This window comes from Otolemur garnettii, unplaced genomic scaffold, assembly GCF_000181295.1.
Source record: "Otolemur garnettii isolate 467f Iridium unplaced genomic scaffold, OtoGar3 scaffold00003, whole genome shotgun sequence".
NCBI lineage: Eukaryota > Metazoa > Chordata > Mammalia > Primates > Galagidae > Otolemur > Otolemur garnettii.
Genome location: NW_003852398.1, coordinates 26,810,485 through 26,823,723, shown reverse-complemented (window position 1 = coordinate 26,823,723; position 13,239 = coordinate 26,810,485). Strand labels below are relative to the sequence as shown.

The window sequence follows — 13,239 nt, the reverse complement described above, 5'->3', positions numbered from 1 at the left end:
GACACTAAATTTATCTCAGATGCATCACCAAAACTTACAGATAGCACTTATTACTAGAATGCAGCCATGAAAGGATACAGCTATTAAATACGTATTATTAAAGAGGTAGAGAATTGTTGGCCAATAATACGTGTATCTCCATGGAATCCCTAAGTGAATTTGATCAGTGGCTGACCATATCAAGCTAGGAAAAGTCAAGTGTAAGGTATGAAGAAGAAAGAAACTGTATTTGTCTTTATTTATTTGAAGAAACTGTTACATAGGAAGAGAAGTAGATTATTCTCAGTGCTTAAGAGTAAAGGTAGACACAGGAACCAGGTCTGGGCTCCATATAAAGACATAATGACAATCATACCTGTCCAAAGGCAGAGTGGACTTCCTCAAGAGAGGGTGAGCCACCCACCCCTTGAGGCCTTAAAAATGGTGCCCATCTGTCAAGAATTCTGTAAATTCATGTACTAGATGGGACATTTAGCCAAATGCTGTGAACTCTGAAACCCTATGGAATTTTTAAGCTCTGTTATGGTAACTCACAGGGACACAAGTTCTATAATTGTTTACTACAAAGATTGATCAGACCCTTGCATCTCCCAGATTCCTGTACACTGAATTTGGGTGAGTCACTTCAGACAATTGTCTGTCCATAAAAGAATAGGGGTACCTGACCTCTCTAAAGGGTATTCCGAAGCCTGTAATGATTGGGGAAGGGTGGCAGGGAGACTTACACAGAAGGTGTCCAAAAAAGGTACATACACTTTAAGAAAGGGGAAAACTGTATTAAAATCGCAATACTCAATATATACCCATAACAAAAGATGAAGACAAGTTACATTGTCTTGAATACTCAAGTCGTATTTGACTTCTGCAAGTACAAGAAGGCTCAATGTAACTTGTGTTCGTCTTTTTTTAAGGATATATATTGAGTATTGCAATTTTAATATAGTTTTCCCCTTTCTTAAAGTGTGTATCCCTTTTGTTTTGTTTTGTTTTGATTTGGCACCCTGTGTAGACTTATGCCAGGAGAAAAGAAAGGGAAAGAGTTAAGTGCCAAAGCTCTCTATTCTCCCAGCCCCCATATGGAGGCCTGAGGCTTGAAGCATTTTGCAATTGGAGGACTTCCTGCCCCCAGCTTGTACTAAGGGACATTAGAAAGGAGCTCAACAGCCAGGAGGCGGGGCAGTGTGGGAAGTGACTTGTACAAACACTTCATCAGGGACCCAGACCTCCTGAGAGCCTGGACACACCACCCTTCCTAGATGTGCAGACACATCATCTTCCCTGCAGGACGGGCTCCCAACTGGCTGTGGGGGGCTGTCTGGCCAGCATCCCCGACTTCTGTACCATTGCTTTCTCCTCACTACTCCAAAGTGTGGATTGATCTTGTGGTGCCAACAGGGAGGTTTGTCCTCGGGTAAACTTTGCCTCATGACCCTTTCCTCCTCCAAAGTGGGTCATCTGGTCGGCTGGGCCCAAATTCCCAGCATCTCTCAAGTACCTTGGACTCCGGCTCCATTTCCTGCCCCCCCCCCCGCGGGGATTCATTGACCAACAGGCAGAACACCCGCTCGGCCCACATTTAGTCGCCCCAGTGCACAGTCCAGGGTGACAGTGATGGAAAGTGAGAGCACATTCCTGGTTTGGGACAGTCTCATCAGACTTTTAATCCTTTCTCCCTGGGAAGGGCAATGTAAGCATATAAGTACACAGGGGAAGGAGAGGGCATGGTACACCTGTTCCTTTGCCTAAGTACTGTCAGGCCCACTCCTTCCTACTCATTCAGCAGATAAGCTTTGAGGTGCCTACTATGTGCTGAGCACCATGCTGGGCAAGGGCACAGACTGGACCCCAAAATACAGACACTACCCTTGCAAGTATACAGCCTAAGGAGGAAAAAAATGTATGCATAACCTGCCCCCGGCAGCAGTGCTTCTTAAACTTTACTGTGCACAGAGATCTTGTTAAACTTTGATAGGTCTGGCTGGGGCCACGATGCTGCACGCCGCATTCTCCCAGGAGATGCTGATGCTGCAGGCACCGAGGTCACAGGGAGAAGCAGAGCTTAGTTAGCAACATGAGGAGCAGTGCGGGAAGCCCTCTGGATGACACACAGGGAGGTCTTTCCTTCTCCCCCACACCAAGACCCTTGTCAAGAGGCAGGGATCCAGTGGCCTTTTCTCTCACCCAGTAGAGTCTCTGGGCAGCTGTTGGTGCCAGGGTGGAGCCACTGTGGGAATATTGGTCTTCCAGGAGGGGTTTCCTTGACTTGGGCCAGGGATGGTGGGGTCAGAGTGGCATCCTCTTGTCTCTGCAGACTGTGCTGGGTGCAAGGAGGAGATCAAGCACGGCCAGTCACTCCTGGCGCTGGACAAGCAGTGGCATGTCAGCTGCTTCAAATGCCAAACCTGCAGTGTCATCCTCACTGGGGAGTACATCAGCAAGTGAGTCTCCTCGCTTCCCGCCCCGGCTGCCTGGGCCTCTGCATTCGGCAAGGCCTGCCCTCCGGCCCTTACTTGAATCTCAGCACCATCTCCCTTCATTCTCATCAGCTGCTGCACTGTGGCCCCGATGGCATGGTTCCCAGCCTCCTGCTTCCCCTCTGGGCCCTCTGGTGTTTCCTCTGAGGATCCTTCCCTTCTCTCCACTCCCCCTGCCAGCCCTGAGAGTGCTCTGTTTGTTTGTTTCCTCACTATAAGCTATCAATCTGCAATTATGTATTTGTCACTATTAGCTTTGTAATGATGATAATAATACCAGCTACTATTTGCTGAGCTCTTGTTTTGAACAAGGACTGCTTTCACACTGACTGCTTTGTGTGGATTATCCGTAAGCTCCCATCACTGCCTTTTTAAGGAATTTATCCCCACAGCTACTGAGACTTGGGGAGTGACTGGATCCAGTGATAGAATTTAATGTCTGTCTACACCAGGATGAGGGCTTTGTTTTAGTCACTTCCATATCTTCTGCCCTTAGCACAATGCCTGACCCTTAGTGAATAATACTGCTGTCAAGTGAATTTAGCTGAGATGAGAGGAGACGATGGGCACGTAAAGTTATCCAGTGACCTGCGTGTTGTAGAGTTAGATGAGTTCCCCTTAATATGAGGCCCAGTGACTACCTTTATATACTCTAGAACCTGAGCACAGACCCTTCATCACAGCTTTGACACTTTTCACCTCCATAAGCTTCTAGGTACCACTCTCTGGCCTTATGGCAGGGGGTAGTGAGCCTCAAAGCTGCAGATCCTTCAGCTGTCAAGACCCTAAGTCTGATAAAGGACATAGATGTGCTGTGTACGTGAAGAATTATCACACCAGGGCAGATGTGACTGGGAGCTTAAACAGGCTTTATTCTTTATAACTTTTTGGTCATAATTGACAGAATACCCAACTCCACCTCAATTAAAATTAAAAATGAGGGTTTATTGACTTGTAGAAATGGGATGGCCAGAGGCACACTGACTGCAGAATCCAGGGCTTGACAATTTTATCAGTACTTCAGAAGTCTCCGTTCCTCTCTCTCTTTCTCTGTCTCTGTCCCTTACGCTTTCCTCTGTGCTGGATTCACTCTCAAGAAGGCCCTCCCCACATAGTAGCAAAGAGGATCACCAGCAACTCCAGGCTTTCGTTCCATCTGCCTAGCCAGCCTCGCAGAAAGAGAGCTCTCTTTCAAAAAAGCTCCAGAAAAAAATCCCAGGGCCGCCTCTGAGCTGGCCACTCTTGGGTCACACACCCTTTCCTGACCAATCACTGGCCAGGAGTACCTGAACCTTAGGACCAGAGAGCAGCCACAGCAACCTTGAGTGGGAAGGGGTGGCTCCCAAAGGAAAATCCCAGGATGGTACTGCCTCCCGCGGAAGGGGAAATAGGGGCTGGCCAGACAACACTTGCCTTTGTCTGAGGTAAAGGGAAGGGCTGTGAATATTCAGAGAAAGGAAAGATCATTTCTAACTAGCAGGAAGTGGAGCCTGGAATCTATGAGAGCTTCACAGAAGGCGGTGATATTTGAGTGGACCTTGAGAAAGGAGGTGAGATTTGAAAAGGTTAAGGAGGGGCTTCTAGGCAGAATGCCTAGCCAGGCAAGGGCAGGGAGATGGCAGATGGGTGTTAGATACCTCCATCCTGTGTGGGAGCAATGTGTGTGCACAGATAAAGCAGGGTCCCAACTGCAGAATGAGCTAAGGTCAGATCACTGAGAGCTCTGAGTGCCATGTTGGTAGGAGCTTAGCATTCCCTCTGGCCTGCCAAGTAAAGAATGCCCTTGGTAAGTCACCAGGAATCCTTGAGTCTGGGAGCCTAAGTTAGAATTCACTGGGGAAGTAAGGGCTTGCCCTGAGCTCCTTTCAAGGAATCCCAGCCCAGATCGCCCACCACACCTGGCACCTCTACTGTCTGGCTCTGGGCCCCTCATCTGGCTGCCAGCAGAGTGGCAGGGGCTTAGAGGCACTGACTCTGGTATCAGAAGCCTGGGGTACATACCCAGGCTGTGTGACCTTGACTGAACTGGTCCAAATCTCAGTTTCCTTATTTATAAAAGGAATTCCCTACCTTGTAGGGATCAGAGATGTAGGCTTCTCACCTAGTAAGTGCCAGTAAATATTGATTTCACTATCTGACTCTTTTCAGAATTGTGTGTATTTTGAATTCCACAAGGCCTCATCAACGATGAATCCAAGTAAAGTTATGCTGGCATTTATACCCAAATGTACTGTACCCACCTCCTGACAAATGACTTTTCCCCTTGAGAGTTGTTACCCTCTCCCACCCACAGACTGAGAACCTGGTTGAAAGGGTTGGGGACGGCATGTCTCAGGGGCTCACAAACAAGTTCCTGCCTGTAGGCACCGTCTTAACTGCAGACCTTGGTTGGGCATCAGCTCTGGTTGCACTTCCCCTTCAGGAGAACACTCACTGCCCTGCCTCCCAGGGCGGGCCCTAGCAGTCCCAACATGCCAGCAGTTTTAAGATGGAAAAACGGCATGCCTCTCCTTAGGCTTCCAAAATGTCTGAGCCAAGTTTTCTTATACCCCTAAGTGGGGGAGACATCTCTCTCTCTCTCCTCAAGAATTCAGACCTAGGCTCGGTGCCTGTGGCTCAAGTGGCTAAGGCGCCAGCCACATACACCTAAGGTGGTGCCTTCGAATCCAGCCCGGGCCCACCAAACAACCATGACGGCTGCAACCAAAAAATAGTCAGGTGTTGTGGAGGGCACCTGTAGTCCCAGCTACTTGGGAGGTGGAGGCAGGAGAATTGCTTGAGCCCAGGAGTTGGAGGTTGCTGTGAGTTGTGATGCCACTGCACTCTACCCAGGGGGACAGCTTGAGGCTCTGTCTCAAAAAAAAAAAAAAGAATTCAGACCGAATCTTCAGAGCTTGGTGGGGTCCAGAGGCTAGGCATAGCTCTTCGATGCTCCCAGCTGTCTGGTAGCCCTAGAGAACTGAGCACCAACTGTCCTCCTCCAAGACCCCTCTCAGTAATCATGGTTGTTCCTCCACCTGCCATTTGCTGAATATTCACTCTGGCCAGGCACAGTCCTGAGCCCTAGCATGGACTGCACACATCTCCTTCAATCCTCATGACAACCTGAGTGGCAAACCAGACCACCTGGCTTGGGATTCAGTTCTAGGTCATGCTGGGAGACCCGTGGCAAGTCACTTAATGGCTCTATACTTGGGTTTTCTCATCCACACAATGAGGATATGAATAGTTCTGACTCCTAAGGCTGCCATAAGGATTTAATGAAATAATCTATATAAAACATCATCAGAGGGTCTGGGACACACCAAGCAATAAGGGTAAGTGGCTGGCACTAGTAGGGGGTAGTGTAAGAATAATTAACAGCAATCTTATCACTGTCTGCTAAGTCATAAATATTGGATAAAAATGGAGCACACAGGAGGTATTGGGGGTATCTAGTTGGAGAAGGCCGGTATCCTGTTATCAACTGAGCTGGGAGCACAAGTGAAATTTTTGAATAAACGAGCCCCCATAGGCTGCAGGTCCTGGAACTAGCTGCCCTGTGATACCCTTGCTGACTCCCCCTAACTTCCTTGTCCTGTGTGAATACCCTCTTACAGGGATGGCGTTCCATACTGCGAGTCTGACTACCACTCCCAGTTTGGCATTAAATGTGAGACTTGTGACCGATACATCAGTGGCAGGGTCTTGGAGGTAAGTGAGTGTAAGTAACCATGAAAATGTTTGAGCAAAATGGCCTGGGACTCCAAAAAGTCATCACTAGCCTCAACCTCCCCCAACTTTACTGGCTACATGACCTTGAGCAGATAACCTTCCTGACTTCTCTGGGTAACCCCAAAATGAGAAGAGGAACAAAATGATTCCCAGTTAAAAAAAAATGCTGTTCTGGGAAAATCAGTTGAATCTTTGGATTCGGACCCTAACAAATTTCTGGAGAAGGGCAATTACTTTTCTCCCAGCCCTGCCAGAGGATGGAAGCCTTTTTTTTTTTTTTTAAGTATTTGGTAATGTGCTGATTTCAGAACCAGCTTGTCTAGCAGCTTGCTCCCCAAGCCATTCTTTGGCTGGTCCGTCACCATGGCAACGACTCTCCGCAGCCTGGGATGCACAACTCGTTCTGCCAGCGACAGACAACTGCAGCACCTTTGCTGAGCTCCCACCCAAGCCACCTGTCCTCTGGCCTCCCTGGCCGTCCTTCCCATACCCTGTGGGCCTGGCAGCCGTCTTCCTGTACTTTGGGATCACCCACCCTGAGGAATTAGAAACAGGAAAGCATTTGGTGCGATGGAAAAATAATAGCCTAATAGTAGGAATAAGTGGGATCTAAAATTGACTCTATTTGCTAACTCATGATCATTTTGAAATGAATATCACTGACTCTCTAGGCCTCAGTTTTTCCATCAGACAGTAGCTGGAGGATGGCAGATAGGACCAGCTACTGCAAACAGAATCATTAATTCTGCCAAATCTCACCAGTTGATTGTGTTTACGGTGAGTGCTGTGTTGGGAAGGATTCTGCAGCCACCTGTGGGACCTGCAGGGGAGGATGTAGCAGCCAGTGAGGGACTCTCTGAGGAAGCTAGAAGAACAGACCCCTGAGAGTAAGGAGGCCATCCCTGAGGAGCCCTGAGCCTGCAGGGGTGTCCAACCCTTGGCCCACAGGCTGCATGCAGATTATGTGAGGGACTTTTTGCTTATCTGTGGTGATAGATATCATGAAAATTGTACACAGACTATATTTTGCTCATCAGCTTGTGTTGGTGTTTGTGTATTTAACATGTGGCCCAAGACAGCTCGTCTTCTAATGTGACCCAGAGAAGCCAAAAGTTTGGATGCCCCTGAGAGGAAGAAGGAATTTGACTCAGGGAAGAGGGGAAAAGGCCAAAGTAGCTGAGTTCTGTAAATTGAGAATGAAGGAGGATGAAATATATCAGATAAGGCATTAATGTAGGACTTGTAGGCCATGCTTGGGAGTTTGGGTTTTCTACTAAGTGCAATGGAAAGCCATTAGGGTGCTTTAAGTCAAGGTGAAAGCAACATGATAAGATTTGTTTTAAAAAGGTTTCTGTGGTTACTATGGGGAGAATTGCCTGCAAGGAGTCAGAGGGGATAAACAGACGCACTGAGCTGGGAAACTATTGAGCCAATGCAGGGAGCAGTAAGAAACACAATGGGGAAGCCCTGGCCTTAGCACGGAGAGGGCTGCAGGCCTGGTTTCTGAGGGCCTGGCATCCCAGGACCAGGAGCTTACCTGGACAATGGGCACTGGACAGTGGGCACGTGAAAAGACTGAGCAGTGGTGACCTGATTCAAACTGATGCTAAAGAAAGGAAGCCACATGGGAAGGCAGGAGGGAAGGCCCCTGCACGACCCAGTGACAGTGGAAGGGCAGCCCCCTTGTAGGATTCCAGGTGCTCTGAAGATGTAAGACAATTTGTGGATGTGGATTTAAAGAAGCAGCAGCCACAAGTCATACCAAAGCCTCAAGCCTGGGTGATAGGAAGCCGGGTATTGTCATCTGCAGATCTGGGGGTGGCAGGGAAAGAGGCTGGCTAAGCTGGCAGAAAATGATGAGGGCCATTTGGGACCAGTTGTGATTGAAATCCCAAGAAGATTTCAAGAAGGCCTTCATAAATGTGGATCAGAGCTCAGCAACAAAGCTCAGGCCCAGAGGGGTTGATCTCCGGAGCTCTAGGATTGGAATCAAAGCACCATGGGAGCCCTCAGCATTTCTAAGACAGAGAAAGAGAGAGAAAGGGGGCTGAACCAACCTCTTGTCAGAGCAGCTCACAGGTGAAAGAGATTCAGAAAGAGACGCAGGAGTTATCAGAGGAAGATGTGGGAAGACAAGGTGCAGAATGGCCGTCGAGAGGGCAAAGCTTCAGAAAACAGGCAAGGTCAGTTGGCATGTGGGTCAAACTCTGAAGCAGGTAAGGAGTGTGTGAGCAGAGCAAAAGCTGCTACGTGCGGGAAGGTCCCCTTTAGAGGAATCGTTGGCTGGGCCTGCAGAACTGTGGGGAAGAGGCGCCCGGCATGTGGCGGGCAAAGGGTCAGTGGGCCAGGAGATTACAAAAGTAGACTTTTCTTTCAGGAAGGAAAGAGCTGCAGTTACACACAGGGCTGCAGATGGGAATTTGTTCGAGCATTTCCAAGCTGCTTTGAAATCCTGCTGGCGGTGGCTGCCTTCTCCCCGAGTGTTACTGTTGTTTGCCACTGTGGTCGTCTCTTCCTCCTGGGCAGCTGCTGTGACTGGGTTTCAATTGATTCCATTTGTGTGAGGCTCCATTAACATCTTGGACTTATTGATTTTTTTTTTTCTTAGAGCTAGAAGAGACTTTTAGCAACCAACTATTCCAACCTCTTCATTTTACAGATGAGAAAAGTGAGACCCAAGACATACAGTGTTTTCTCTGGGTCACAGGCACTATTTCCGGTTGAGACAAAGCTCCTGTCTCCCATACTGATGTCCACAGTTCTCAGCCACTCAGGGCTCTCCGGGTTGCCACGAAACTTACCTGGATTCAAATTTTACCCCGTCTAGCCATGAAACCATAGGCAAGTTATTTTCTCGGAGTCTTAGTCAATATCTCTCAGTAGAGAAATACCACTGCCATTTTTCCCTAATAGAAATGTCAATCAAGACTTTTTTGGTTGAAAGTATAGAAGATATACTCAAATGATTCAGACTGAAAAGGAAATTTATCAGCATCTATAATAAAAAGCCCAGGAGTCATCTGTCTTCAGACACAGCTGGATCCAGTGTTTAAACAAAATCATTTGGAATCTCTGGCCATCTTGGCTCCACTTTTTTCGGTGCTGGCTTTATTCTTGAGAAGGCTGTTCTTTGTGATGGGGAAGTTGGACACCAGTAGCTCCAGGCTTAGATTCTATCAGCCAGAATCCCCAGTGGAGAGTGTCTCTTTTCTAATAGCTTAGCAAACATCCTGGGACTGACATTCATTGGAAGATCTCAGGCCCATTACTGGACTGAGAGCCCTGCCATGGAGTTGCAATCTTCTTATTGATGGGGTCAGCACTACTGAACCCCATGGACTAATGAGAGGGACAGGTGATCCCTCCGAGGAAAGGCTTGTGCTATTTCTAGAAGGAGGAAAGGACACTGGCCAGGCAGGAATGACAGCTGCCCACTGCAGAGCTCAGGCATCGCCTGGCAACACCACGCGAGCATTTAACTAATTGTTTCTCCTTCTCTTCTCCCACTCCTTCCCATTCCCTCTCCAGGCCACCCCACGATCCCTTCCTCAGTGACACAGCTCTATATGCTTTCACTCACACTTCCTCCTCTCTTGTCTGTGACCTCAGACAAGAGGACCTCAAGCCTGGTTTCCTTGTTGCTGCCTTTCCTACCCTCCTTTGCCATTCTCAGTCCTCTCCATGGGGCTCCATTTGAGTGGTACCTACTTTGCCATTTCCTGTCACTATTTTCTTGACTTTGGTTTGTTAACAGATGAAATGGTTCATCTTGTGTCACTGACTTGGTTGTGGCTTACGCTGGGTGTGGGCTGCCCTAAGAGCTTCCCTTTCCTCCAGCTGTTACCGACACCATCCATGACCGGGGTGCTGCAGTGGGCACGAAGCCTCTTCCAGCTGGAGCAGGGTGGTGGGATGTGACATTTAGGAAGATGCTAAGCTTCAGTTTTGCCAAGTGTGCTATTGCCAGCCTGGAAAACAGGTCTATAATTGAAAATGATAAAGAGACACAGAGTAGGAAGAGGCTACTAATTAAAACTATTGTCCTTGTCATGGTACAAGAGGATCAGTCCCACGACATTGCAGCTTGAGAAAATAGCAGGCTTCTTCCAAAGTTTGAACATATTTGCTTTGATGATGACAAGGACATTTTCTCATTGGTGGGAGCCATGTAAACAACCAAGAATGAAAAAAGAGATACTGGAGTTTTTGTTTTTGTTTTTTTCTCTTGTAAAAATCTACCTTTTCCACATTCTTGCTCTTTTTAGAGTAGAAGAGTATCTCCAGACTAGGCAAGCCTCCCTATTATGCAGTTATAATTTTTTAATTGGAAGGAGCCCATTAGCATCAGACTAAGTGGTGGCTTCGAGGGGTCCTTTAACAACCCCAATTTTTTCCCATTTCCCCCCGGTTTTTTTTTCCTTCCAAAAACCCTTGCCTTGCGTTGCAAATATTTCTTCAAAACAAGCCCCACCTTCCAACCCCATCACTGCCCTAACCTCCTCCTATATAGAAATTCGAAGTATCATGGAAGGGACTTTCCATGTCAAATTCTCTTAGCTGGAATTTTCATATCACAATTGTCAGCACAGAAGTGAATGCTGGGCTGGTCTAGCCCAACACCACTACTGGCTTCCAGTGACACCTAAGGCACAACCTTCTCTGAGGCTGTGTCTTCTCCCTAAGTAGAATTTGCAGCTACAAGTCATTTTGATTTTTAATTTAAATAATAGTGGGGAAGAAAGTGGGAACAGGAAAGGGGATTCACATTGGGGTGAGCTGGGGATGGGGCAGAAGCAACACTCTTGAGACTGGCCTGGGGATCAGTGCTCTGCAACAGGTCTCAGTTTTTGTCTGCTGAGCCCTAAAGCTCTGCCCTTCCAGCTGGAGCAGGGTGCAGTCTCACTGTATTTGCCACATACGTGAATCTTGTATGCTCATCCTCCCCTAATTCTTTAATTTATCTTTAGGTTGGCTCACTTACATATAAAAAAACTTATACAACATAAAAGGAAAAGCAGTATGTACTTGCTGTATTGTAGGAACCAGAAAACAGAGAGAGTTTTAGTTAGATTCTATTGCTTGTGGAGGTTCCAAGCCCCACCATGCCTATTCCCATTCTTAAAAAGGTAGATTAGTAAGTTTGGGATAGATAGGAATGACACACTGGCACCAAACTGGTACTGTCTCCTTGGTAAAATCAGAAGAATTGATAAAGGATTGGAAAGATCATTTTTTTCATTTATTCAATGTTATTAAATCCCAGGTTTGTGTACTGCTTAAAACTATTTCATGTACCACTAGTGGTGAGGCCCCCTTACTTACAAAAATTTTGGTCTGTCCACAAAGCAAGACTGTTTGCACATCTGGAAATAAGGAGGTAGGAACTTCTGAAGGGTTCTTCCCACTGTAGAATAGAAGAATAGGAGTCCAGGGAGGTCTCCTGAACTGCCATCACAGACTCATGATGTGAATCATCAAGCTCATGGGTGGACTTTTAGATGATTTTGACTCCTATGGGTAGCCTCCAGCCAACCTCAGGGTCGTGAATAGGCCAGCAACACTGATGTACTCAAGAAATGTTCAAACTCACTGGACAGCAGCCCTAAGTCTGGCCTCCTGTTTCATCTCTTGATTTCCATAGGCAGGAGGGAAGCATTACCACCCAACTTGTGCCAGATGTGTACGCTGCCACCAGATGTTCACTGAAGGGGAGGAGATGTATCTCACAGGTAAGCAAATCTCACCTTCTGGAAGGTGTTATCCACTCGTGACCGGGAAGGAGATACATTTTCCTTCTATTTCAGTGTTATTTTGGCTTTTGGCGTGTCCTCAAAATTGCAATTAATTTTCCCCTCTCTGGTGGATTGAGAAAGTTGCTGGTGTGGCTAATATGAAGTGACATGTAATCTGCCTTCTGTCCCTGTACACCTCCACCCATTGCTCGGCTGGCCTGCTTCCCTGGCAGTGCTCTGAGCAGACTCTCTGGCTCTGCCTGGGGCTGGGTGGCTGAGCTACTCAGGGCCAAGCAGTCAGACAACCTCAGAGGAAGGCCTGGGTTGCATAGTGTCTGTACCATGGCCATCTCCTTCTCCCCACATCTCAGAGGATCACATCAGGCTGCTACTCACGTCTGCCCAGGGACTCTCAGAATGCACAGAGGAGTAAGGGGGATACCAATAGTTCCCCAAAAGCAAATTAGCACTTCTTTTTTTGTTGTTGTTGTTGCAATTTTTGGCCAGGGCTGGGCTTGAACCCGCCACCCTCAGCATATGATGCTAGCACCCTACTCCTTGAGCCACAGGTGCCACCCACAAATCAGCACTTCTTTACCCAGAGTCCAGCCCTTTTGACCCAGAATTCTTACAAGATTCCTAATTAGTCCCCAGATCCCACTCAGTTCCCTGTCCCCCACCCAGGCCAGCATTCTCAGGCATCATGGCACTTCCGGCACTGCCCCACTGAGAGGTGTTCAAGATCCCTCCCTGCCTGCCGGTTTGGGTACATATACTTCAGCCTAGCATTTAAGATATTCTCCTAGAGGTCTTAGACTTCCTTTCTAGCCTTGAACATACCCAACACTTAAGCTGCCAAAGCCAACTTTCAATCATTTATTTATCCAGTCACCAGCTACTTCCTGAGCCCTACCATGTGCAGGCTCTGAGCCAGAGTCCATGATGAGCGTCAGCCACAGCCCCGCAGTCCACTGGGGGAGACAGATGTTCATCAATAATCACACAAATATGTATCAGCCATGGTTAGTTTTAGGCAAGGGAGAAGTATAGAGCTGTGTGAGCACTTAGGAGGGTGGGGAGAGTGTCAGGGCAGGGTCCCTGAGGAGGAGTCTGGAGCTGAGATCTGAGGATGAGTGGTATTAACTGGTCATAGAGTCCATCCAGGCCGCTATAATCCAGACAGGCTGTAGTTGGGGTGTCTTATAAATAGCAGAATTTTATTTCACATAGTTCTGGAGGCTGGGAAGTTCAAGATCAAAGTATGGGTAGATTTGGTGTCTGGGGAGGGCCCACTTTCTTATAGGTGGTGCCTTCTCACC

At 47.7% G+C, this 13,239-nt stretch overlaps 1 protein-coding gene across 4 annotated transcripts in view; it reads left to right on the top strand.

Moving 5' to 3' along the window:
* Positions 1-13,239, top strand: part of ABLIM3 (actin binding LIM protein family member 3) — a 109,969-nt gene that overhangs the window by 58,239 nt on the left and 38,491 nt on the right. For all 4 annotated transcript variants that reach the window (XM_023515552.1, XM_012808886.2, XM_012808896.2 and 1 more), the window contains 3 exons: positions 2,312-2,438; positions 6,074-6,167; positions 11,830-11,917. In XM_023515552.1, coding sequence (XP_023371320.1) covers positions 2,312-2,438; positions 6,074-6,167; positions 11,830-11,917 — 309 coding nt within the window. The remainder of the gene's footprint in view (positions 1-2,311; positions 2,439-6,073; positions 6,168-11,829; positions 11,918-13,239) is intronic.